The sequence below is a fragment of the Marmota marmota genome, unplaced genomic scaffold (assembly GCF_001458135.2).
Source record: "Marmota marmota marmota unplaced genomic scaffold, marMar, whole genome shotgun sequence".
Lineage (NCBI taxonomy): Eukaryota > Metazoa > Chordata > Mammalia > Rodentia > Sciuridae > Marmota > Marmota marmota.
In genome coordinates, this window is record NW_026000037.1 from 37,302,481 (window position 1) to 37,326,807 (window position 24,327).

The window sequence follows — 24,327 nt, forward strand, 5'->3', positions numbered from 1 at the left end:
CCCCCACAAAAAAAAACACGCGTACACACACACACACACACACACAGAGGAAAGGAAGTACCGGATGTCTCAGATAGTACCACTGCCCAAAATTGTCATAGTGTGGATCTGGTTAGTTCATTTAAAAATGAAAAATCCTAAAAATTAGGATTCATTTAAGGGGCTTCTCCATGAACACTATCACTATTCATTTTGCTGTAATGAGGTTTATCCTTTCTGTGGAATCAACTTTTTTACATAAGTTACATATTATTTATTATCAATTCACATTATTTAAAAAATGTTGAAATACTTCACTGAAGTTAGCAGGATTTTTTTCAGTTTAAAGATGTTATTTTTGAGATACACACTATCATTTTAAATATTTACTATTAAATAAATGTTTGATAATAATGAACTTGATAGGGGCTGGGGATGTGGCTCAAACGGTAGCATGCTCGCCTGGCATGTGCGCGGCCCGGGTTCAATCCTCAGCACCACATACAAACAAAGATGTTGTGTTCGCCAAAAACTAACTAAATAAATAAATATTTAAAAAAATAAATAAATAATGAACTTGATAAATGCTTCCTATTTGTTGATTCAGATCTTTGTTTCCCAGAATTCAGCTAAAGTTGCATTTTTTAAATTTATTTTTTAGTTGTAGTTGGACATAATACCTCTATTTTATTTATTTATTTTTATGTGGTGCTGAGGATTGAACCCAGGGCCTCACATAAGGCAAGTGCTCTACTGCTGAGCCACAACCCCAGCCCTAACATTGCATTTTGCCTATCCTATTGTTTACCTTAATTTTTTTTCTTTCAATTAATTTACTAATTTATTTATTCATTCAATAAATATTTGTTTGCCATCTATGTACTAAACACTATTCAGACCACTTTTAAATTTAAATATCTACTTTTAACCTAAGTTATCATATATGTGAAATCATAGGCATGATGTTATTTGTATTTTTCTAACATAAATTTACATAAATATATAACTATTAAAATATTTGAAGATTTGTTCATATTCCACCTAAAATAATTTCGTATGTCACCAAGGCGAAGTACTTAGGGAAAAGCTGCTTTGGTATTTATGTATGTATGTATGTATTAAATTTTCTTTTAGTTTTAGAAGGACACAATACCTTTATTTTGTTTATTTAATTTTTTTACATGATGCTGGGGATCGAACCCAGTGCTTCACGTGTCCTAGGCAAGTGTTATACCACTGAGTCACAACCCCAGCCCATTGGTATTTATAAAGTACGTCCATGTTCACAGTTTTAGATCTTCTCACTGACCCATAATGATGTGCATGATTATCCCCACTTGACCAAAGGAAGAACTGAAAACCAGAGAAGTAGCATTCCTAAGACACAAATCATGGACAGTTAAGGCAGACTCCAAACTCTGGTCTTCTAACTCTGAGCTTGTACTTTTTTCATTATACCATTGCCCCAACATTTGTAGAGATAGAGTGGGGAATGAAGACCAAAGGCAGAGCTGGAGGTCAGCTGTCTGGCCTATTGTGAAATCTGTCATGCAGCTTGTGCTCCATCCACTGACCTTTATGTGATGGCTTTGCCCCAGCACTAAGTATTAGTAAAGAAATCACAGAGTGGTATTATCAGGATTAAAGCCTGCAGGGAATTTTGACCTCATCTCTAGTTAACTGGGTCTATTCAAAAGTGATCTAGGATCATTGATCCAAGCTTTTCTAATATGTACTTTATACTTCATTTTAGAGTCTTGGTGGGTCTTTCTGAAAGGTTCCTATTTCCTTTTGTCATAGACTTTAAGTTACTTCTGAGATATATTACATGCTACTGTGCTGACCCCAAACCAAAATTAAATTTCCAAATGTTATTAGTGTGTACCTTCTGAACTAAATAAGCAACAAGAGAGATTCAGTCTTGTTCAGAAAAGCTCTCAATCTTCTACTAAACAATAGTGTCTGAGTATGACACTATGTCATGTGTGTTTCTAACACCTCTGCACATACTCCAAGACTATGTATGGAAGAATTATTATATTTAAAGACTTAAAATGAGAGAAAGAAGAGTTTTTAAAAATAGTCAACATGTATATTTAGACATGAGGTAGTATGTGACCTATAAATGCATCTAAATTACAAGTATCTTTTTCTAATTCTTAAATAGCACATGTGTAAAGAGATCTATCATTATGACCATTAATACTAGCATCATTATTGTTAGGATGAGACTGTGGGCAGATTATGACTAAAGAGAAATATAAAAAGTCCTCTCCCAATTTCTCACTAAAATAGGAATGAAATCATTTATGAAACTCTTCTAACTTATAAATGTATAAGAACCCAAGATTATAATTATAGGTAAAGGTATTACTTGCTTCTTCAATATAGGTTTTAGAAGAATACTTTTGTATGTTTAACCTTTTCTAATGTTATACTTATGTATTTGATTTCCAGGTGCTTTTTTTGATTTACAAGTTAACTGAGTGATTAATAAGGGAATGTTCATTATATCATTAAACATGATTTCCATTTGATAAGAAATTGGATTTATTTTGTTCTCTGATACCATTTTGGGGGGAGTATCTTCAAAGAATTTCTTAAATATTGTTCAAGCATATAAATACTTCCCCCAGAAATCACACAGAGTCTTCATATATATTTCATGATACAGATATATAATTCTGAAATAAATCAAATAAACATTTTCCTCTGGATATGTATGATCTTGTCATAGCAGAAATGCACAGTGGTGTGTATCTTATTTATATTTAGTTTAAGATAGCACTGCCATTACCTCTTTTGAGGTCATTTAATCCTTTATAAATAATGTAGTTTATTATGACAGTGCCTTAGTGTCTTGAGGTAGATATAAATGGAGAAACTATAATAGAAATTAGTTTTGAAAAAAAATCACTGGAAAATTGTGCAAGCATAAAAAATTTGAAGATTGAGCAAGTTATCACCTAAATTTCTGTAAAACTGTAACTTGATTTAAATAGTTATGTTTTTTAGTGTGCATGTTTGTTTTTTGTGTGTAACTTTATATAATTTATATACATAAAATGGTTGTATATTTCAATATATATTAGAGTTAGTCTGATGGAAAGAGGTTGAACCCTTTGGAGTCAGCTGAGTTTTAACTCTGGTCATGCTACTTAAACTTATGGGTCTCATCTGCAAAATAAAAATAATATTAGTTTGCAGTATTATCATATTAAATGATAAAACAGTGCCTTTTACATAAAAATGCACAAGAAATGTTTTCACTGTCCCTTATTTCTTTAATTAAAAATAAAAATTGACGACTTTACAAAAATAGTTTTACCTAACAGTTTTTTAAAATTCAGATCAATAGGGCAAGTTTTCATTGCTGTGTCTTTGTTTCTGCGGCCTCAATCCATTTTGAGATCTGTCATTACAATAGCTTGTATCTAATAGGACTTTTTGTTACAGGAGAGCTTTCTTTCACCTAAAAGAAGTTTATTTAAAAATAAGTAGAATTAGTTTTTGATACATAAATGTAATGTGCACAGCATCTTTTATATTCCCTTCACATGACTGAATATAGGATAGAAACTCCTTTCTAATGTGAAGTGTAAAATATAAAAATGTAAAAATATATTGGGGAACTTTTATTTTATTTTGTTAAACAATAAATGGATACATTCAACTTACTTAAGCTTCTCTAGTCATCCAATAGGACATGTTTCTTTAAGCAAAGTGTTATGGGAACACAGTCCTGTCTTTTTCTAGCGCACAATGGATGGGTACCCCCAATGAACATGTATGTATAAGATATTTGTATTCATCAGGAAAAAGTACAAAAATATAAAAAGGAAACCATTCCCATTATTTGACTGTTTTTCTTTGCATTGACCAATTAGAAATGTTGGTACTCAGACACGATAATGGAAACATTTTGTTAATCTAATAATAATTTCCTTGCTTATTAGTGTTTATTTTCTTAACCATGAGGCATTTTAATGAACTCTGAATTTTCATGTAAAGTGGGTTGTGATGAGGAGGACAAACTGTTATAAGAGACCGCTTGAAGCTGTGTTTACACAGCAAGCAATAGTGTTTCTATAGAGGCTGATTTTTTTTTAAAAGATCAAAAAAAATAGCAAAGTTTTTAAAATGTATTTTTAAAAATTCATTAGTCACATACAGGTTTTCCTATGTTTTTTTTTTTTTTTTTTTTTTTTTTTTTTTTTGAGGGAGGTATGGCTTCAAGAACCATGAACCAGCGGGGCCTGGTGGCATGCTCCTGTAATCCCAGGGGCTCAGGAGGCTGAGGCAGGAGGATTGCGAGTTCAAAGCCAGTCTCTACAAAAGCGAGGTGCTAAGCAACTCAGTGAGACCCTGTCTCTAAATAAAACACAAAATAGGGCTGGGGATGTGGCTCAATGGTCGAGTGTCCCTGAGTTCAATTTCCGAGACCAAAAAAGAACCATATTCCAGATCAATGGGGGCATATAGCAAAGGCTGCATACAAACCCCCAGCCACTTTCTGTTGGCCACACTCTGCTGAGGTAGTAGACATCACACAGATTGGCACTGATACCACAGGACAGGAGCGGGGTCATGCCCATTCAGTATTAGCAACACCCTCTTCCCACCTCAGCCTGGACTGTGGGTTGCCTATGGCCCTGCTGGTTCTGTGGCTTCTTAGAGCCTAAGCAATCCAGATAATAGCTGCTCCATGCCAGAATGTGCTCAATATGATGTCACATTTTAATGCTCACTTCAAGTCTAGCAAGAAGGTAAGTGTTATTGTTCTCATCTTAAAGAGGAGGAAAAAGACTCAGATTCTGACCTGTTGTCTCCAAAGGCCACCCTCTTCCCTAACCATAGCTCTTGTATTCCCTTTAGTGAATACTAATGCTCAGTGACTGAACATCAGGAAGTGTGAAAGTGAATCAGAATTTTTTATTTGTATGATTTTGTGAATTGGAGGTTATTTAAATTCCAGGTTTTCTTCCCCAAACATTATTTTCAAAATGTTGACAATTTCAAAGCCAAACAGTCTTTCATTTCCATTGAGACTGCAGCTTAGAGCCATAGAATCAATCTCTAGTTGAACAAGGACAAAAAAATTGACAGGGCAGTAAAGGTTAAGGCTCCCCTCCCCCAGTGCAGCACCTGCTTGTACAACAAGAAAATAAAAACTGTGTTGAATGATTGCAGGTCTGGGTAATGTGGTTTGGTGTTCATACCTTCACTCAGGTGGAGCCGGAGAAGTTGAAGACACTAACAGAAGGTTTAGAAGCCTACAGCCGAGCCCGGAAAAGAAACAGAAAGTAAGCACTTTTGTTTCCCCAATTTGTTTTTCAAGGATATGATTTACTGATTTTTCTTCAAGGAAAAATGAAATCTCACTGATCCGGTCCATGTTGTAACCTGTGTAAGTGCAGTTTAATAGCTATCACCAAAGAGGACCATTTTAGACAGGCCAAATTAACCATTCCAAAAATTATATTGTTTCCTAACAATTTGTGTTTTCACTCTGTGTGGGATTTACTTCTTTATCAGCTCTTTCCCCACTCCCTCCATCTCCTTGCCTCTCATTTAGCGGGAAAGAAAATATGATTGATGTTTCTTTAAACAGCAATTAAATATGCTCTAGAAGTTTAGTTAGCTTATCCATTTGCAATTCAAATGCTTTGGTGGGGAGAATACACCCATTTGTACACATATAAAATATTTTGGCAGATTAGCTATTAGTCATAAGGATCCTAACTAATGATTTTTTGTTGTGGCAGGGGTATGGACTTTAAAATAGGTTTTATTTGGAATTATAACAAGAAGTTGAACTTGGGCCATTATTTAATCAGTCTTCCTGGATTTTTTTCTTGAGGAAAATGTAGTACAGATGAGAAGAAAATATTAGAAACCGTTTTTTACTACAATACAATGTTTTATGTATAATAATTATTATTTCATATGAACGTAGAGAACTACAAATGCCCTTCTGTTTATGTACATAAAGTTCTTATAATATATCATTGGCATACCTGTACAGTTGCTATAAATACCACATTATCAAACAACCTCAAATCTCATATTAATTTTTATTCACTTATGAAATGATCCTCACATCCTTCCCCCAAACATTTACACCTAGGCTATCTTTTTGTATTTTATCATCATTTTAAAAGTATCACTTTAACTTATGTGTATATCAAGATTTATAAAATGGAGATTAGACTGATTAGTAGTATATCTTGCATAAAAGACTTAAATAATGATACCAATAAACGACTTAAATAATGATACCAATAATATCTACTAAAGGGCATGTTCTTGCCCTTCGTGGTGTTTTAAGTAATTCTTCTCAGCGGCACAGTTATAGAAGTCAATAAATCTTGGAGAGACTCCTCATCTCAATAGACTGTCTCATAAAAAGACGACAACCACAGGGTAACTCCTGTGTTCTTGTGTGCATACTCTTTGGAAGGCAGCACTTGGGCACTGGTTATTGTGAGGGCTGAGTAAACTGTCAGATAAATGCTGTACATGTCCAATGAAGATCACAGAAATCCAGGTCCCCTTCTGCTCTAACTAAAGTGGTACATCTCTTCAGAGGTTAGGGTAAGTTAAGGCCAAAAAAATTAATAGCAGGTCTGCATGAAAGGAAGGAAGTTGCAAAACAGCCACATTGCAAATTTTTAGTGGGCCAGTTGCTATAGAATATTCAATAGTACATATTTTTTGGTGTAAAGATCCCCAAAATAATTCCACAGTGAAGAGCATGCCAGTTATTTTGGATTATTGGCAAAATAGAGTTTATAACACAGAAATGAAATAATGCCTCCAAATATTTAGATACACTGCCTTGAAATGAATTTCATTTGCCCATAGATTTGCTGTTAATCAGTTTCTAAAATGTAATGAGTAACAAACAAAACACAACTTTAAAATCATTTCTTTACAACCAGTTTATTATGTGTGGTGAATTAATATGGGCACTATCTGAGGGAATTCTCCTGATCATAACCATAAACTTAGATTACATGTTGAAGAGGCAGAAAGAAAAAATATGAAGTAAATATTAGTAAAAAGCAGCTTTGTTGATCATACTATTATCTAACCAGTCTGACTTACCTTGTAGATACCCAGTAGAATACATTTTGCACAGATAATTTCAAATCCATTAAGTTTTTTTCCTCCCAGTCACAAGATAGAACAGAATTACTGAGCCTATTTACAAATAAGGACACTCAGACCCAGATATCTTAAATAATTAGTTAAAAGTTACATAACTGATAAATGATACATTAAACTAAATAATTTATTTATTCCCAATTTAAGGAGACTAATTTAGAAAAAAAAATATCTGCCTGTGCCAGGCATACTGCTACTCCAGTCCCTGGAGCTCACTTCTAAGTAAAAGAACAGATACAGAAACAAATAAAATGTGAAAATAGCAACGATAGCAAGATATATAGTGTATTTGGGGATCATAGAGAAATAGCATTAAACCCAGATAAAGAAAGGTTTCTAGAAATGATATCTGAAGCAAGCCTTACACTCCCATAGGTTTGTAATGATTTCAATAATATCTATTAAAAGAACCACACCAAGATGGGGGTAGAGTGGATAGTGTTTAGATAAGAACAGCACTTGGATTTGTAGGAAAGTATCAGATAGGAAGTTATAAGAGATGTGGCCTGGGGTATAAGCAGGAATCAGATCATGAAGGGCTTAGAAACAGCCAGTAAGATCTTTATCTTATTGGAAGTGCCTGAAGGGCTCAGATGGTTGGATTTTCACTTCAGATATGGATGTGGAAGAGAACAAATTTTAAGAAAACAGTATTGGAGACAGGGAAATCATCTAGGAGCTCATGCCAGAAGACAAGGGAGGAAGAGGACCCAAACCAAGAGGTGGGTAATGAGAATGGATGAGAATGAGGGTGGCCAAGAAATATTGAGGAGGTAAAATTGACAGAGCATGGTGATTGATCACAATGTGAAAGAGGCCAAACAATCAAGGACAGCTGTCAGGTTTTTAGCTTGGGTGACTTGATGGTGGTGGAAACACTGACTGGTGTGGGAAGTACAGGGGAAAACTGATGAATGCAGTTTGGGGAGCCTGTGGACTGGACTCACAATCCTGAAACTGGGAGACATGGTACTTGACAATGTGAAATAGCTGTAGTCACACAGAGATACTGTGATCACTTGACGAGTGGTGGGCTGAGTATTGAATGCTGGAAAAAACTGAACACTTAACAGAGAGAACAAAGAAGATGGGAGGAGGAGAGGAGAATCAGGGGAAGTGGGTAAGGTCTTAGAAGACAAAGATTGAAAATTTCCTGGATGATGAAATGATGGACAGAAGTCCAGTAAGATAAGAACTGAAGATCTCCATTGTTGGGCAGTTTGGAGGCCACTTGTGGCCTTACAGAGCAGTTTCCAGTATAGTGATAGGGGAACAAAGTACTCCTAGTTGAGGAGAAAATAAGAATAAGAAAGTAGAGGAACAGATAGAGGCTATTTGCACTCATTTCTACACATGTAAAAAAATTTTGGAAAAGAACAATGAAGAATCTTTCAGATGACAAAGATTTCACTGCTTTGGTAGAATGAGAAGAAAAGAGGAAACGTCTAAGAAAGGAAGGTGGTATTTGGAACAAGAGGGTTAAGAGGTTGGTTTTGACCTGGGTTCAGGTCCTATTTCTGTGACCTCATAGCCGTGTGCCTTTGGGGATGTTGCTTGATCTCTTGAAATCTAAATTCTTCATTTCTAAAACAGGAATATTACTTCCTATCTTGGGTTTGTTATAATATCCTTAACACAGTAGTTGGCTAATGATATTTAGTAAATGGCTATTTTTATTATAAAGAAACAAAAATATTTTTGCCAGTTGAAACATTCTAGCACTGTATTAGATATTTAGAACTTTATGTAGTTTTTGTTTTGTTGTTTTTTGTACTGGGGATTGAACCCATAGGCACTTAAACACTGAGCCGCATCCCAGCACCTCTCCCCTCCTCACCTTTTAAAAGATCACTTATCTTTTATTACCATAATTCCTTAACAATGTTGAAATTGGGCCTAGCCTGTTTTTAATATTTTATTTAGAGACAGGGACTTGCTAGAATTCATAATCCTCCTGTCTCAGCCTCCTGAGCAGCTGGGATTACAGGCTTGCACCTGGCTCATGTAGTTGTTTGAATCCTTAATATCTATCTTAATCCAAACTATACAATAAATAAATATCTTCAAACAGATGTACTAATTGCATCCTGATCATATAATTAGTATAAAATGTTTATATAAAACATTATTCTGGGAATTTTGTACTTAAAAACATATAGCTTTATAAAAGAAAATTTTGGTATCTTTTAGCTATGTTATAGTTTTCATTTAAATGAGGATCAAATCTTCTCTCAATATGTACAATTTTTTGATAGCCTGATATTTTATGAAGCTGCAAAGTGCTGAAGTGATAAAATAAATCTTATTTTCATGCTAAACCAAGAAATGATACTTAGCTTCTTTAATTTCTTAAATCTGCCTGCTTTCTATATGTATTTGATTTTCAGACTATAGGGTTCTTGATTTTCAGGTCTCACTTAAATTTGTTCTGTTCTACCTGCAGTGAGTCACAGTCGTTCTGAACTGTCACTGGAGTAACATGCCATTTCTCAATTCCCTCCTATTTCTTGTATCATTCACAGATCTGTACCTGGCCTTTTTCCCCTCTAATTAGCGAAGATAAGGATAATGTGTGACAATATAGGCAATGAAGTTGAGAAGTGGCAATTATCTCCATTAATAATTAGAAAGGTGATTATATGAACATCTATTACTTAATCAAGTAGTTTTTAGAGTGTCCATTAGTAAAAAATGTTTATTATTAAATGTCAGCAGGGAATAGAAAATAGTAGAGGAGACTCCATGGGGAGGCCCTCTAGACTGGAAGACTAAATTTTGACTAATTGTTCATTTCATGAACTCACGGAGTTTTTTCTTCCTCTTTTAAATTAATTCTTCCCTGACCTAACCAGTTAGTGTGAAAATTGGTTTGCAGATTTGACATCTGGGAGAGTCTGTCTTTACCTCTTGATTCTCATGATGTATTCAAATAATTTTATGCCCCACATCTATGCATTTATTTTTCTCTTTCAAAAGTAGTAATTTCTCCCTCTACTAATTGTTTTAACTTTATTACAGACAAAACATTATACTAATTTCACTTAAGTTAATGCAAGGTTTTTACAAACGTTTTAAATATTTTGCTGAAGAAAAAGATGTGCTGGGAATTGAACCCAAGGCCTCACTCATGTGGGCAAGCACTCCAACAAGCCACATACAGGTTTATTTTAGATAATTATAACTTTTTAGATACAGTCAAATTTTTTTTCAATAATAAGGATTATTAATTGTTTGGGTTTTTAACTTTTTTTCGTATTTTTAAAAATTTGTTCTTTTTAGATATACATGACAGTAGAGTGCATATTGACATTCTATACATACATTGAGTATAACTTATACTAATTAGCATCCCATTCTTGTGGTTGAACATGATGTGGAATTAACAGTGGTCATTTGTCATTACATGAACATAGAAAAGTTATGTCCAATTCATTCTACTGTCTTTCCCATTCTAAACCAGAAAGATTTTATAATCAAAAGATACAACAACTAAATATCATTTAAAACTGATTTCCATACTTTCCAAAAACAACAAAAAATATATTAAGGATACATTTATTTAACACATTACACAAAGCACGATTTTTCTGGGACATTTGGTAGTGCATGATATTCTCAGAACCTTCAACAAACAGCCTCAAAAAGGTCCCAGCCTAACCTCAGCCAAACTCAGATGACCCTGCAGACACCTGAGATTGGGTTCCCTCTTATTCACTCAGGATCATGCTTCACAAACTCCTCAATGGAAAAACAACTCAGACTGACTCTTCAAGGTGGCCAGGACCCCTTAACACAGGAATGGGAATGTGAGTGAGAGACGATGCCTATGTGAGTGAGAGACGATGCCTATGTGAGTGAGAGACGATGCCTATGTGAGGAAACACTGATCACTGGTTAGGAGAAATGAGTGCATCCTATCAACTTGAACAGTGCTCATAAATAATGGTAAAGGGAAAATGGGCAAGTATGTATATCATGAAACCTGTGTGCATATAAAAAACATAGTATGATACTAACATCTGTTCATGGATGTGTCATGTAAGATATGAAAACAGACCAGAAGCTGGGGAGGAACATAGGAAAGAATGTGACTGGAAATTGTGGAGAGATGGGAAGTCCAATTTTTTTCTTTTTAAATAAAACTTAAAGAAAATATGTAGTTTATTGACAGTTCATTCTGGAGAGGGAATGTATTAGGGTCATTATTTAATTCTGTGCTCTTTTCTGTATTGTTTAAATTTCTAAAAATGAATAAGAAAAATATAAAAGCTAAAGGTTATCTAACAAGGCCAGCAAGCCAGAGAGGGTTGGTGCTATATTGCTCTTATAATTTGGTTAAAACAAGTACACTCAGTCTTTCCTTTTGGTTAGACTCACTAAAGTGCATACATGTCTTCCAAAACATAGGACCAACCATGTTCATTTTGGACAAATGTTTTTATTTAGCAAACATATGCAGCTTTCATAGTGTGCCTAGAAATGTAACACTCAGGGGTAGAAAACTCAAGAATTCTCTAAGGGGCAGAAATATGAAATGAAATATATAAATTGTCCGGTCATGGTACGAGGGCAGTGGTGAACCGAAAGGCCTCATCTGAAGTTCAAAATGTTTCTGCGCATACTGTGCTAGCCAAACTAAGTGGGACTGTGAGGAAAATCCTCCCACAACTACAAATTTCCAATCTCCATGTGATGCTGAGATGGGACTTAACTCTTGGAAAACCATATGAATAGTATTACCTCTGCAGCTTTTCTAGTAATTGTCCTATCAAGATAAATGAAATGGGGCTGGGGTTGTGACTCAGAGGTAGAACGCTTGCCTGGTATGTGTGAGGCACTGGGTTCTATTCTCAGCAGAACATATAAATAAGTAAATTAAATAAAGATCCATCAACACCTAATTATATATATATTCACAATATTTGAGTATTCACAATAATTGAGTAATTATTTATATGCATAAAGGAGGAAAAACAAGTTAGCAGGATGAGCAAAGGGTGAAAAACCACAGAGAGGGATAACGTGGATTTGCCTGATTTTAGTAATCAGTGCAAGAGCTTCATAGGTAGTTTCAGAAATGACAGATGTACCGTGTGTTATTCAGTCCAAATATACATGATAGAATGCTGAGAAGAGAGAAAAAGTCAAAGGAGTGATAGGTACCCTGAAAACCATTATTCTTTATCCGTTCAAATAGTTACATTATTTTGGCTGTAGGGAAAATATGGTGAGGAACAGGCTCAGAGCCACAGGTGTGGCTAAAAAGAAATTTCTCACCTGATAGGAATTTTAGCCTTTAGTTGCTCAATTCCAGAAGCCAGGATGCTCCAAAGAGGGCAGAGGGAGCTCCCTAGTGGCCAGAGCCTGTAGTTCAGCCCCTCCGCCCTTCAAGCCACAAATTGGCAGATGGCAGCCAGAGAAAAGGCAGGCTGGATTCAGGGAGTCTGAGTTGCATTGGTGGGTGGGAAAAGAGGCCCCCGGCCCAGTTTTTTCCCAAATAACCAGACTATGGAAGTAGCATGTAGAAGGGGAAAGAATTCATTTCTCCCCACTTCATATGTTCAATTTTTTTAGTAGCTTTCTGGCTTTAGTCATTAGTATTCAGTGATAAGAAACATAAAGTAACGTTTTGTCATCTGAATTTTCCAAATGTGAATATAAATTGACTTTCTCTGGTGGAATTCGTACTTTTGTTTTCTACTTAGGGAATTAAATTGAAATTTTTGTTTCTTCAATTTATTAAACTGGTGTGTTGTTTTCATTAATTCCAGAAGTGGGAAGCTAAATAACCATTTAGAAGCTGCTATTCATGAGGCCATGAGTGAACTGGACAAAATGTCTGGGACTGTAAGTTAATTTGTTTTTCCATTATACTGTGTTTCTTTGAAAATAAATTATATTACACTTTTTGGCAAAGTCTCTCAAATATTGTCAAGTAACCCATGCAGCAATTCTAAATTACTAGACTAAGAAAGAAGACTGATATCAGGAAAGATTCAAAGTCATTTAAGAAAAAATAACCTAAAAAAATTAACAACATCCTTTTTTTCTGAGATAAGTAACTTTTGTTTTTCTATATAACCTTCTTTAAAATGTGAACAGCAATATATTGAAGTTTAAACAACAGCTTTCTGCATTGACTTTGTTAATGGCAGTAGCCATTAGTGCTACCTAAATATTCAGTAATGCAAATTTCACTCTGTCCATTGGACAAAAAAGTGAAATTGAAAAGTTGGGTCAAGATCAAGGGTATTTAGACCTTTCATTTTCCACCTACTGTTACCTTAAAAATATTTGGCACAAAATTATATTGTTAAATTATAAACTATAAACTCGTTTTTTAAAGTAGTATCTACTTTTTTTACAATTTTTATTGAACTGTGCATATAGTAGTGTTGAATGTGAGTTTAATTATTATCATTTCATTCACATATTGATTCATATAAATACTCAAAATATAATTTTAATAGTCTCTAAAAAGTGTGACTTATCTACAGCTATATAGCAATGAAAGGTAACTTCTTTTATTTGATGTTTGAGTTAGCAAGATTATCTGAATTTCAACAACCTATCTAATGGCTACTTAATGATAAATGGAAGTTACAGATTGAAAAAAAAATGTTAGGATTCATATGGGCTTAAGAAATTTTGTGATCCAACTCATCATTTCATAAATAGGGAGATTGAGACACTGAGACATTAAATTTCCCTGTAGAATTATAGGAAAGGTCTAGATCAGGGGTTAGAAACTCAAAAGTCTTCTAGGGTCAAGCAAATAATATTAGGCATGAGAACAACAGCAATTGGAATGGACTGAGAAAGGCCAGAAAAGTGCACTGGTTACAGTAGGCTACCCACAGGCTTCCAATCCTGGGAACCCCACCTGGCAAAGACCATTGTTCACTTGAGTTTGGTCCTGGCAGAGGACACTGTTATTCTACACAGTCATTCAGGGACCCAGATCCTCTCTATATCAAGTATCTGCCATTCCTCAGGGCATCAGAGTGATCCCTATATCCTTTGCATCCAGTCAGTCCAAGCAGGTAAAAGAATAATGTGTGCAGAGGACTGTCAGCATAGTTCCCATGGGCCTGGCCCAATTATATGGCCACCTTAAGGAAGTGGACAAGGCACTGTGGTAGGCAATGTGCCTGCCCAGAAAAAAGATAAAATGGGTTTGGTCGTCATCTCATTACTCTCTGCCTCAGGACATTTGACCTTTGTGGTCAATGGGCATCTCAGAGTGATGAGAACCATGCAGCATGGGGCACATTCTCCTGGAGTTCCTTCTTCCACACTCCAGCAGATGTTAGCCATGTGAGAATCTATGCTAGTGTGGTAAGATCGCACCATTTTTCATGACAATTTTGAAAAAATCAAATAAAATACCTTTTTCGGCCACATTTAGTTTACAGTCTTGAATAAAGATTTCTGTCTTCAATTATAGAGAGCCTTCAGTTAAGGTTTTCCATTATAGTTAATCTTTTTTTTTTTTTTTTAGCTGTAGATGGACACAGTACCTTTATTTATCTTTATGTTGTGCTGAGGATTAAACCCAGAACTTCACCCATGCTAGGCAAGCATTCTACCGCTGAGCCTCAATCCCAGCCCTATAGTTATTTTTTTAAATGTATTTAGAGAGGATTAGGAGGAAGAGGCAGTTTGAAGAACTCATAAACATTATTTTAAATTTTTAAATATTATCTTCAGATAGCATTCTGCATTTGACTAGCATTAGCCTCTACTGTTAGCTAAACTCCACCCCTCCCCATGCTGGAGATGGAACCCAGGGCCTTGCCTCACATTCTAAGAAAGCACTCTACCACTGAGTTAAAAATCCAGCCCCTAAATATTAATTTTAAAATGTATAATCCAGCCAATTTGTAGTGGACCTCAAGAGCCGATTGTGCGCATCTCTTCCCTAACTTAAGTTCTGTGACATCACATTGGTAGGTTGCATTTGCCATGGAGGAAATATTTACACCACAGAAATTGGCAAGTGCTATCGTGGACTTGTGTTCAAGTTAAGAATTTGCTGTGCCACTGCCTTGGGCCCATCCTGCCTTTCCTGGGTCTTGACCTTGCTCCCTCAGTAGACACATTACAATGTGAGGCACCTGATTACCTCATCACTACCCGTCAACATCATATCTGCTATCTAATGCTCTAGTGCTATTCAATCTCTGCTCGATGAGATGCACAGCCTCCAATGCTGCTAGTTCCTGCATTTCTCTAAAGATGAGCTCAATTGAATAAATGAAGCAAATTATGTTATATGCATTTTTAATATGTCACAATGAGCCCCACTATTATATATAACTATAATGCACTAATTAAAACGTTAACATTCTTAAAAAGAATCAATTGCTCTTCCTAGACTACACAAGCTCAGACGTGCCAACAGATGGTAGTGATAGTCCATTTTCCATCTTGATTCTTCTCAGAAACAAACATCCTTGGGCTGAGCTATGTGTGTGTGTTCTTCTGATCTTTGACACTTCTTAGTAGTTGTAAAATAAGTAAGGTGATAAACATGTCAGTTATGTATTTACACACTTTTCCAGGCTGTAGAGAAATTGGTGATCTAGGGCCCTCTGGCAGAACAGACTTCATTTTTGAATGTACAGGGGGGATAGCAACTGTGTGCTGACTTCCCCACACACTGGCTTTCTTCAGTTCTTCCTTGTGTTCCCCCAGAGTGTTGCTCTGCTTATCAGTTTCTAGGATTCTCTAACCTTTTACTGACTGTGGGCACACTGAGATCTTGGGAAAGATTCTAAACACCTCAGGATATCAGTGATTGAAAGTGAAAATCAGAGTCTGTTCCCTATCCTATTTCTTTGCCAGAAATCATATAGTGATTGTGATTTCAACCACTTTTGTTATTGTTTTCACCTTTTTATTTCCAGGTTCACCAAATCCCACAGGGAGACAGACAAATGAGACCCCCCAAGCCCAAGAGGAGGAAGATCTCCAGATAACAGAGACTACTCCACTAATGCCCAGTGTTTATCAAAGGAACATGCACAGATGTATCTGTATATAGGTATTGATATGGCCACAGTTATATCAATATTTAAACTATGGCAGATAGTTACCACCACAGGGTGCTAAAAGAAGCAGTGATACAAAAGTTGTTTGATCAGGAAGGATAATGAATGCTGGAAAAACTAATCACAGTCCCTCTATGATGAAAGTGATCAATGGTCAAGAGATTACTGAGAAACTCTTTTTCTATAATACTAAAATTGTGATTATAAGAAATAGTCCAAATGTTTCTGAAAAATTTTCAATGTTGTATATAGAAAGTACAGAATTTCATGGTGATATCAGAAATGTAAATATTGTACAATATTGTCATGTACAAGCGTACCTAATGCACACTTTATCTTTTATTGTACAAAGAAATAGTGTACAAAATCCTTTTGGTTTCTATGGAGTACACCTACCAGAGACTACCAGTGTAAAGTGATAAATAAAAATACAACCTAAATGCTTTTCTATGATAATGTAAAAGATGCTGTTTTTGTATTTAACAGCAGAGAAAAGGCATGACGATGTAATATCTGAATTATGACATACACTGCACACCACTGAGTGTCCATTTATATTGTCTATTTGGAATGAACCTTACCTGGAAGCACTGGACTCAACTTTAGGTGTCTAGGAAATTGCGACCTTACAGATTTGTAAAGGGATGAGGGCTCACAGGTCTAAATTAAGAATTCAGAAACTGCAACCATTTGTTGCATATTTTTTTTACCTAAGTTTTAAAATAGAATAGGTTTTATAAAAAAAATCTTAGATGGAATATTTTACTCAGCAGCCATTTCTGTAGTTCATATTTGATAGCCACCTGTTGAACTAGATAGATTGCCACCATTGATGCTCAGAATTAAGGTTCTTTTGCAAATGATATCTGACAAGGTAAAAATTTCTATTTCCACACACAGAGGCAAAATCCCCACTTTGAACCCATTTCAAAGGTAAGAGTGGTTATAGTTCAGTTTTTCAATAATGGCAAAAGTAAATACAAATCATCAAAGCTAACTTCATATCCACTCGTCAGTATTACTTAACCCAGAAGTTAAGGTGGCTTACAAAATTATTAGCAATGGTAATTTTTTATCAGTATTATGTAACATATCAGATTTATTTTATTTAAAGAATTATTTATACCATTAACAGATTCTTATATATATATTAATGTGGCTGAAATGTGCAGGTTAAATCTATTAGCCAAATTATTTATATTATATGAAGTAAGAAAAAATGTGAAACAAATGTAGAGAGAAAATACCACATTACAGTGTACAAACCTAAAACTGTGAGCCATTGTAAAGTACAAGGTAATTAATAAGAAATGTAGCACAACATAACTTCCCATCTATTTTTTACAGTTTTTGTGGTGGTGGTACAACCCTGTCTCCTAGGCAGTTAAGCAAAGCTTCAGGCCACCAGACTTCAGTTGAAGATTATCAAAAGAAGGGGTCCATTATTCCTTTTTCTTGGATCCACAAGCCCCCACCCCCAAACCACTCAGAGCACTGCTTATCCTCTAGTGGGGGCTCACCAATGGCCATTGTAATGCTCAGCTGCTGTATCCCCAAATGCTACCACTTCCCCACTCCTTTCCCATCCACCTGCAAATTCCACAGTCCTGTCATGTAGCAGAGTTCCAGTAACTCAGGAAAAAGGAGACCAAGGTCATTCCTCAAGTTGGTTTCTTGGGGCCACAGCACAGAGCATGCCACCTGGGCTTACTTTTCATAGCAACAATTATTAGCTCTTCCTCCAGGTCCCCTGTGTCTCTCTGTCCCTTCTGTTCCCAACCTCACCCCTACCCTTGACCCTGATGGAATGCAACTGGCTACACTAGGCTTCATGGCCTGGAAGTAGGAACCCTTCCTTCATGGGGTAGGTTCATTTTGTCTTTTGTGTATTGGTGGGATTGCCCGCCTAGTCCTTCCTGCAATCAGAGGAAGTAATCTTTGGATAGCTTAGATGACATATTTTTGTTATAATTTGAAATATTTAAACCATTAATGTTCTTTTTTTTTGCACCAACCCGCTTTTCTACTGTTTTGTCTACACAGTTGTGTTTATTCACAGATAGATGCATAAGTGTGTTTGTGTGTTGGGTGTGTCTGCATGTGTTATGTTGATATGTAGAAGACGTTTTTAGTTTGCCTCTCTGTCTGCACACTGAATTTGTGTCAGTCAAGCCTGCCTTTGGGTATCTTGAGGGATTCAGTTCATGCTTCCCCATCATTGTATACTTTACATTAGTAGACCATGTAAAGTACGTCTTCTCCCATGATTTCACTGGTTGCTTATGGCTTGATATGGGTGCTAGGTATAGTTGTCTCAGTCCACTGGGGGGTTTTTTTCCTCTCTTACAGTTGAATGGTTTCATGTAAGCAGTTAATGTAAATATTGTTAGCATTTTAGGTCATGCAGTGCTGTAACATTTTTTTTAAATGTTGCACCTACTTTACAATTAAAAAATTGGTCACACACACTTCAATTCTGCCCATAGAGCCATTTCTTTCTCTTTGTATTGAAGCCAATTCATTTTTTTTTTCAAATGAAGGCTAGCTCTTCTATGTTAGTACATTTTTTTATTCCCTAAAATCAACTTTTAAAAAAGAACAAATCCAAGAATGGGAACAGAGTGAAAAATTTTTGCTTCTTTAAAGAACATAATAGTCCCCACTGTAAAAGGAAATCAGTTTTACTTTGTGTCCCTTAACAGTCCTAGGAAGCTCAAGGAGAATAAACTACATATCTAAGTAGTTTTTAAAGATTATTTCAAATGAGTGAAAATTAACTGAGCAGCTCTTGTGTGGTTTGTCTTTGTTTGTAGCATTAAAAGCAATCCAGGATTTTTATTTATTTAAAGGAACATTTTTGGCTTGTACTCTTCAGTGACATTATGAATGAAAATGCTTTAAGAAGAACATTCATTCCTCGTAATATCATGGGCCATATTTAGTCTTTTGTTTAGACGCTGACTTTGAGTTTTTGCTAAGTCTGTTTTTTAAGTAAACACAGCCTTCTCACTTGGACTTAACACTGCAGAATTGTGGGAAGAGCAGAGGGCCACTATTTTTTTTTTTTTTGCTTTCTGTAGTTTTATGAAGATTCTCATATCATATGAGTTGATGCCTTTTTCATTTCAGACCATGAGAGCAAGTTGTCATCGACTCTGGTGATATTCCATGCAGTTTGCAGTATCCTCTTGCAAATCACAAGCAATTTTGTATTAGGATTTTAAAATCGGAGATGCATAAGATGTTGGTGGCATTGCTCTTTCTGAAAAGAAAGCCAAGATTCTAGACCTTCCTGAAAATCTGTCATCTTATTTTACTTTGCCCATTTATGCTCAAATGGCATAATGCAAGCAAGATTCAAGACTTTTCAATGTAGTGTATAAAATAAGTTATGCATTACTTGATTCATTTGGGGGATATGAACAAAAGATATCAACTAGCCATAACTGTAATATTGAATTAGTTTTTCTCTCTTCCATTCACTCTATCACATTTGCATTAGCCAAAGAGATAAGAACATTAGTAATTTATCTGTATAAACAACCCAGAAGTGAATATGAAATCAGTGAGCCAAAAAGCAATAAACAACTCAAGCATGGGAAATCCTGTTGACAGTGGGAGTCTGATATAGAAAAAAATATATATATATAAAAAGAATTATCTTCAAATATGAAAGATTAATTTGTATCTATTGTAAATATGTATTATCAGCCTTATCTGCTTTTATACACACTGTGTGTGTACCTCAGTGACCTTTTATAAACCGGAAAAAATGGTTGATTTAATCATTTGTTATGTAAATACAAAACTGTCTATAAATTGGAAAATTTGATGCCATATGGCTTCATAATATACAAATGTGTTTTGTAACATCATGCCTTTATGGGTTAAGTATAAATACACTGGATTGTCTGTGTAGAAGAGTAGCAGTTTACATTTCACCTGCATTTCAAGTGGATATTTTCATCCAAATGGTTATACAATTAGAAAAAGAGAACCACCGGAACATTTTCAATGTGAAAAACAAACATGGTTTTGATTTCATCGAGACTTCTTTTCCAATCAAGAATGTGTGCAATTTTATGTTAAATGCCTTGCATTATGAGATTTCCATAAGAGACTCATTCTCTGACAGGGATTTACCTAGGAAAACTCCCCAGTCATTCTTCTTAAGAGATAGGCTACATATCTCTTTTTCTATTATCAGTCAGGGAAGAACCCTGGCCTTCTTATTGCTTTTCAACCTACTCTTTGCTTTGATTCCATACATCTTAGAAAGAAGCACACAGATAAATATGGCCTAGTGCTCAAGGTTCAAGGAATCTACAGAATGTCACCTGAGTGCAGGGCTTTCCAGTCTTGGGCCTATTGACATTATGGGCCAGGTTATGTTCTATATGGGGGAACTGCCCTGAGTATCTAGGAGATTTGGCAGCATCCCTGGCCTCAACCCACTAGATGTCAGTAGTTCTTCCTCCCAAATTGTAACATTCAAAGATAACTCCAGACATTACCAAAATGTCTTCTAGGATGGGAAGGTGAGGGGTTCATAAGTAGATTCAAACCACTGCCTTAATGGAACCATTTAGGGAGTATGTACATGTGTGAAATATGGGCCGACTTGCATGTTATCATCAATAGAAAACTGATTCCTAAAAGCACCCAAATCTTCTCCACATGGTTAAGGAAGTAAATAAATTAGCATTAGCTTTACTTTGAACTTGATGTTTTAGATCATCACATAAGATAATCATGTTTTGAGAACTTCCAGGTAGTGGTTTAGGAGAGTTACCCAGACACTTGTAACTCCTCTCAGGGCAATGCAAGGAGCTGCAGGTAGTGCAAGGCCTGCAGATGGAAGTGTGGCAGCCTCCCTTAGGTCAAGACAAGGAATTTGCTAAGGGAGCCATGTTATGTATGAGTTTTAACAGCTTTCTACAGCAGCCTGGTTCAGTTTTATTTTTAGTTATCTTCTCATCGGTTCTGACAGAAGCAATTCAGAAGATCTTGGAGGTATCATTGATATTTTTTCATACAATGAATATTTATCAAATGCCATCATGTATGTACCACACCCTCTATGCAGCATGGGGATACAATGGTGAATAAGATGGGCCCATTCTCTGCCCTCGTAGAGCTGACAGAGAAGACAGCAAATAAACATGTAAGTATAATAAATAATGCCCTTGTAATTCCAGCTCCTCAGGAAGCTGAGGCAGGAGGATTGTAAGTTTGAGACTGGCCTGGGCAACTTAGTGAAACCCTGTCTTGATATAAATTTTTTTCAAAGGCTGGAATGTTGCTCAGTGGTAGAACACTTGCCTAGCATATACAAGGGCCTGGGTTTGATCCCCAATACTGAAAAATAAAAATATGATAAATTATAAGGGCTAGGTTAGGGTAGCACATTGCAAAGCTGCTGACCTCGTTTAATGGGGACAGGGCTTTGTCAAGACTCTGCCCTTCGAATGCAGTGAGGTAGAGTTATTATAGGCTTCTAAGAGGCGATATGATCAGGTCTCGGTTTAGAAAGATTATTCTGGCTGCAGTGTTAAGAACAGGCAGTTGGAGGGGGTAAGAGTGAAAAGCATATATCGCATTTGAACTGCAGCAGTTTTTAAAAGCTTCTTCAAATACTGAAAAAAAAAAATTTCAGAACCACCATTATTTTTCATGTTACATTTGTGGAGCAAGTTTCATTACAGTCTAGAGGTATGCATGTAAAGAATATATACATATGTGTGTGTGTGTGTATGTAAATTCATTTGTAATATAGATTGAGCATTCTTTTTTTTAAAGCTTTATTTTTCACGACTTTTTTTTTAGTTGTAGATGGACACAACACCTTTATGTTATTTATTTATTTTTATGTGGTGCTGAGGATCGAACTCAGTGCCTTACACTTGCTAGTCAAGCACTCTACCACTAAGCCACAACCCCAGCCCAGACTGAGCATTCTTAATCTGAAAATCTGAAATCCAAAACGCCCTAAAATCCAAACTTTTCTTTCTCAAAACCAAAAAAAAATGCCCACATGATGCCACAAGTGGAAAATTCCACATCTGATTCCATGTGATGAGTCACAGTTAAAATGCAGACACACTAAAAATTCTGTATTAAATTCAGGTTATGTGTATGTCTCAGGTTTACCTGAGACATAATGAATCCTGTGTTTAGACTTGGGTCCCATTCTCCAGATATCTTATTATGTATATACAAAATTCCAAGATCCAAAAATATTAAAAATCCAAAACACTTTTGACCCAAGCATTTCAGATAAGGGATACTCAGCCTATAGACATGAAGAAATGCTATTCAGTACACTTATACTTTCTACGGTAACATTACTTCCTATTTCTACACAAATTGGAAAACAGTAGTGTTTCTGCTTTTATCAATGGTTGGGAAGATTTAAAATCCCAAAGCATTTTGCTAAAGTAATAGGAAGCAAGACCTGCTAATCAAAATGCACAGGTAAGTGTTCAACAGGTGTGGGCCTTTAGGGTGATCTCCTTATTCCATATACCTCCCTCCAAAAGGAGAAACTGCAGTGGAAGAGTTAAGATGCAGGAGGTACCAGGTGAGCACTGAGGATTATGGAAGCACGGGAAAGCAGGACCACAGGGGGGTCAGGCCCAGAACAAGGCCATCTGGCTATGGGGATCTCTGCCCCACAGCAGGGGAGTCCACAGTGGCCTTTCATCATCTCTTCCAGCCTGTGATTATGTGCATGCTCTCTAAAGTATCCTGGACCACAATCACCTTCCAGACTCAAGAACAGTGAATTTGAGGGCTTTTCAAAGCTAATTATTGGTTTATAAAACAGAGGCAATGCAATAACAGGCATCCAATCCTATGATCCAGAAGCCAGAAAATAGCCCTTCCCTCTAGCACAGACTCCTGTACCCAGGAAATGGACCCTCAGCCCATTATAATGGACTGGGCCCTGGAGAGTCCCGGGCTAGATACATTCAAACCTAGACTGTGCCACTAACTAGTTGTTTGACTTTCAGTAAATTGCCTGACATATCTGTACTTAGCTCCCTCATCTATAAATAGCATATCTAATATCTAATAATACCCACAACAATCTAGTAATAGTACTTCCTTCGTGGGGTTGATAAAGGATTGACTGGGATAATGCAGATAAAGTTCTTGGCACCTGGCATATGGCAAGAGCTATGGAATGTTGTTATTAAACTGCTGTGTGAAAGATTTTGATGAGCAAAGTGATCCCCCTCTGTTAGGGATGGGTGATGTCAAACACAGGAGCAGTCGTATCCAGAGTTGCTGTACCTCCCTGGGAAGCCTCTGTAGGTAGGCGAGTATTTGCAAGTCCAGGCAGTGCTGCCAAAAGGGGACCACTTTGTAGAGTCCCTTTCTGGCTCCCCCTTCCAGTTCCAAATTTCCAGATCTACTATCCAATGTGTCCTAGATGAATTCTACAACCTGTGGTGCCACATGCAAAAATGGACCAGCAAAATTATTTCACAATAAATTAGTCTAGAAAATTATATCTCCAAGAAGCTAAGTGAGCTGACTGTAGTGACCAGGGCAGAATCAGAATCAGGTAGAATTTGAAAGCTTCTAACATTCAGCTTCAGGGTGAAGTTAGAACCAGTCAAATCTGGGAATGCAGATTTAGTACAGGGAAAAGTATATTTGCTTCAGAGATTGAAATTTGAGGTCTTAGTTCTTGATACCAACTGGCTTTGATTTAGAACAAATTACTTAAAAGACTCTATAGCCAGACTTGAGAGAGAGAGCCCAGTTATGCAGTAGCTGTGTAACCTCAGACAAATCCTCTCAGGCCTTAGTTTCATTGCCTAAAAAATTGGGGATAAAAATAGAATCTACCTCAAAAAACTGCTTGAGGATTACATAAATTTAACTCATTTTTCCCATCATCCCAGATATGGAACTCCTATAAAAACCTAGATATAACATATAATACATAATATATATATTATATAGTAATAAATAATTATAATATTAATACTATATATGTCTTAATACTATACATGTATGTATTAATACTATACATATATATTAATACTATATATACATATGTGTGTGTGCGTATATATATATATATATATATATATATATATATATATATATATATATA

At 35.9% G+C, this 24,327-nt stretch overlaps 1 protein-coding gene across 1 annotated transcript in view; it reads left to right on the top strand.

The window, feature by feature from the left end:
• The window catches only part of Mbd5 (methyl-CpG binding domain protein 5), a 405,383-nt gene extending 388,744 nt beyond the window's left edge, over positions 1-16,639 (top strand). Inside the window, exons 15-17 of the mRNA XM_015479159.2 lie at positions 5,209-5,282; positions 12,918-12,993; positions 16,056-16,639. Coding sequence (XP_015334645.2) covers positions 5,209-5,282; positions 12,918-12,993; positions 16,056-16,127 — 222 coding nt within the window. The 3' untranslated portion in view covers positions 16,128-16,639. The remainder of the gene's footprint in view (positions 1-5,208; positions 5,283-12,917; positions 12,994-16,055) is intronic.
• The last annotated feature ends 7,688 nt before the right edge of the window (positions 16,640-24,327 follow it).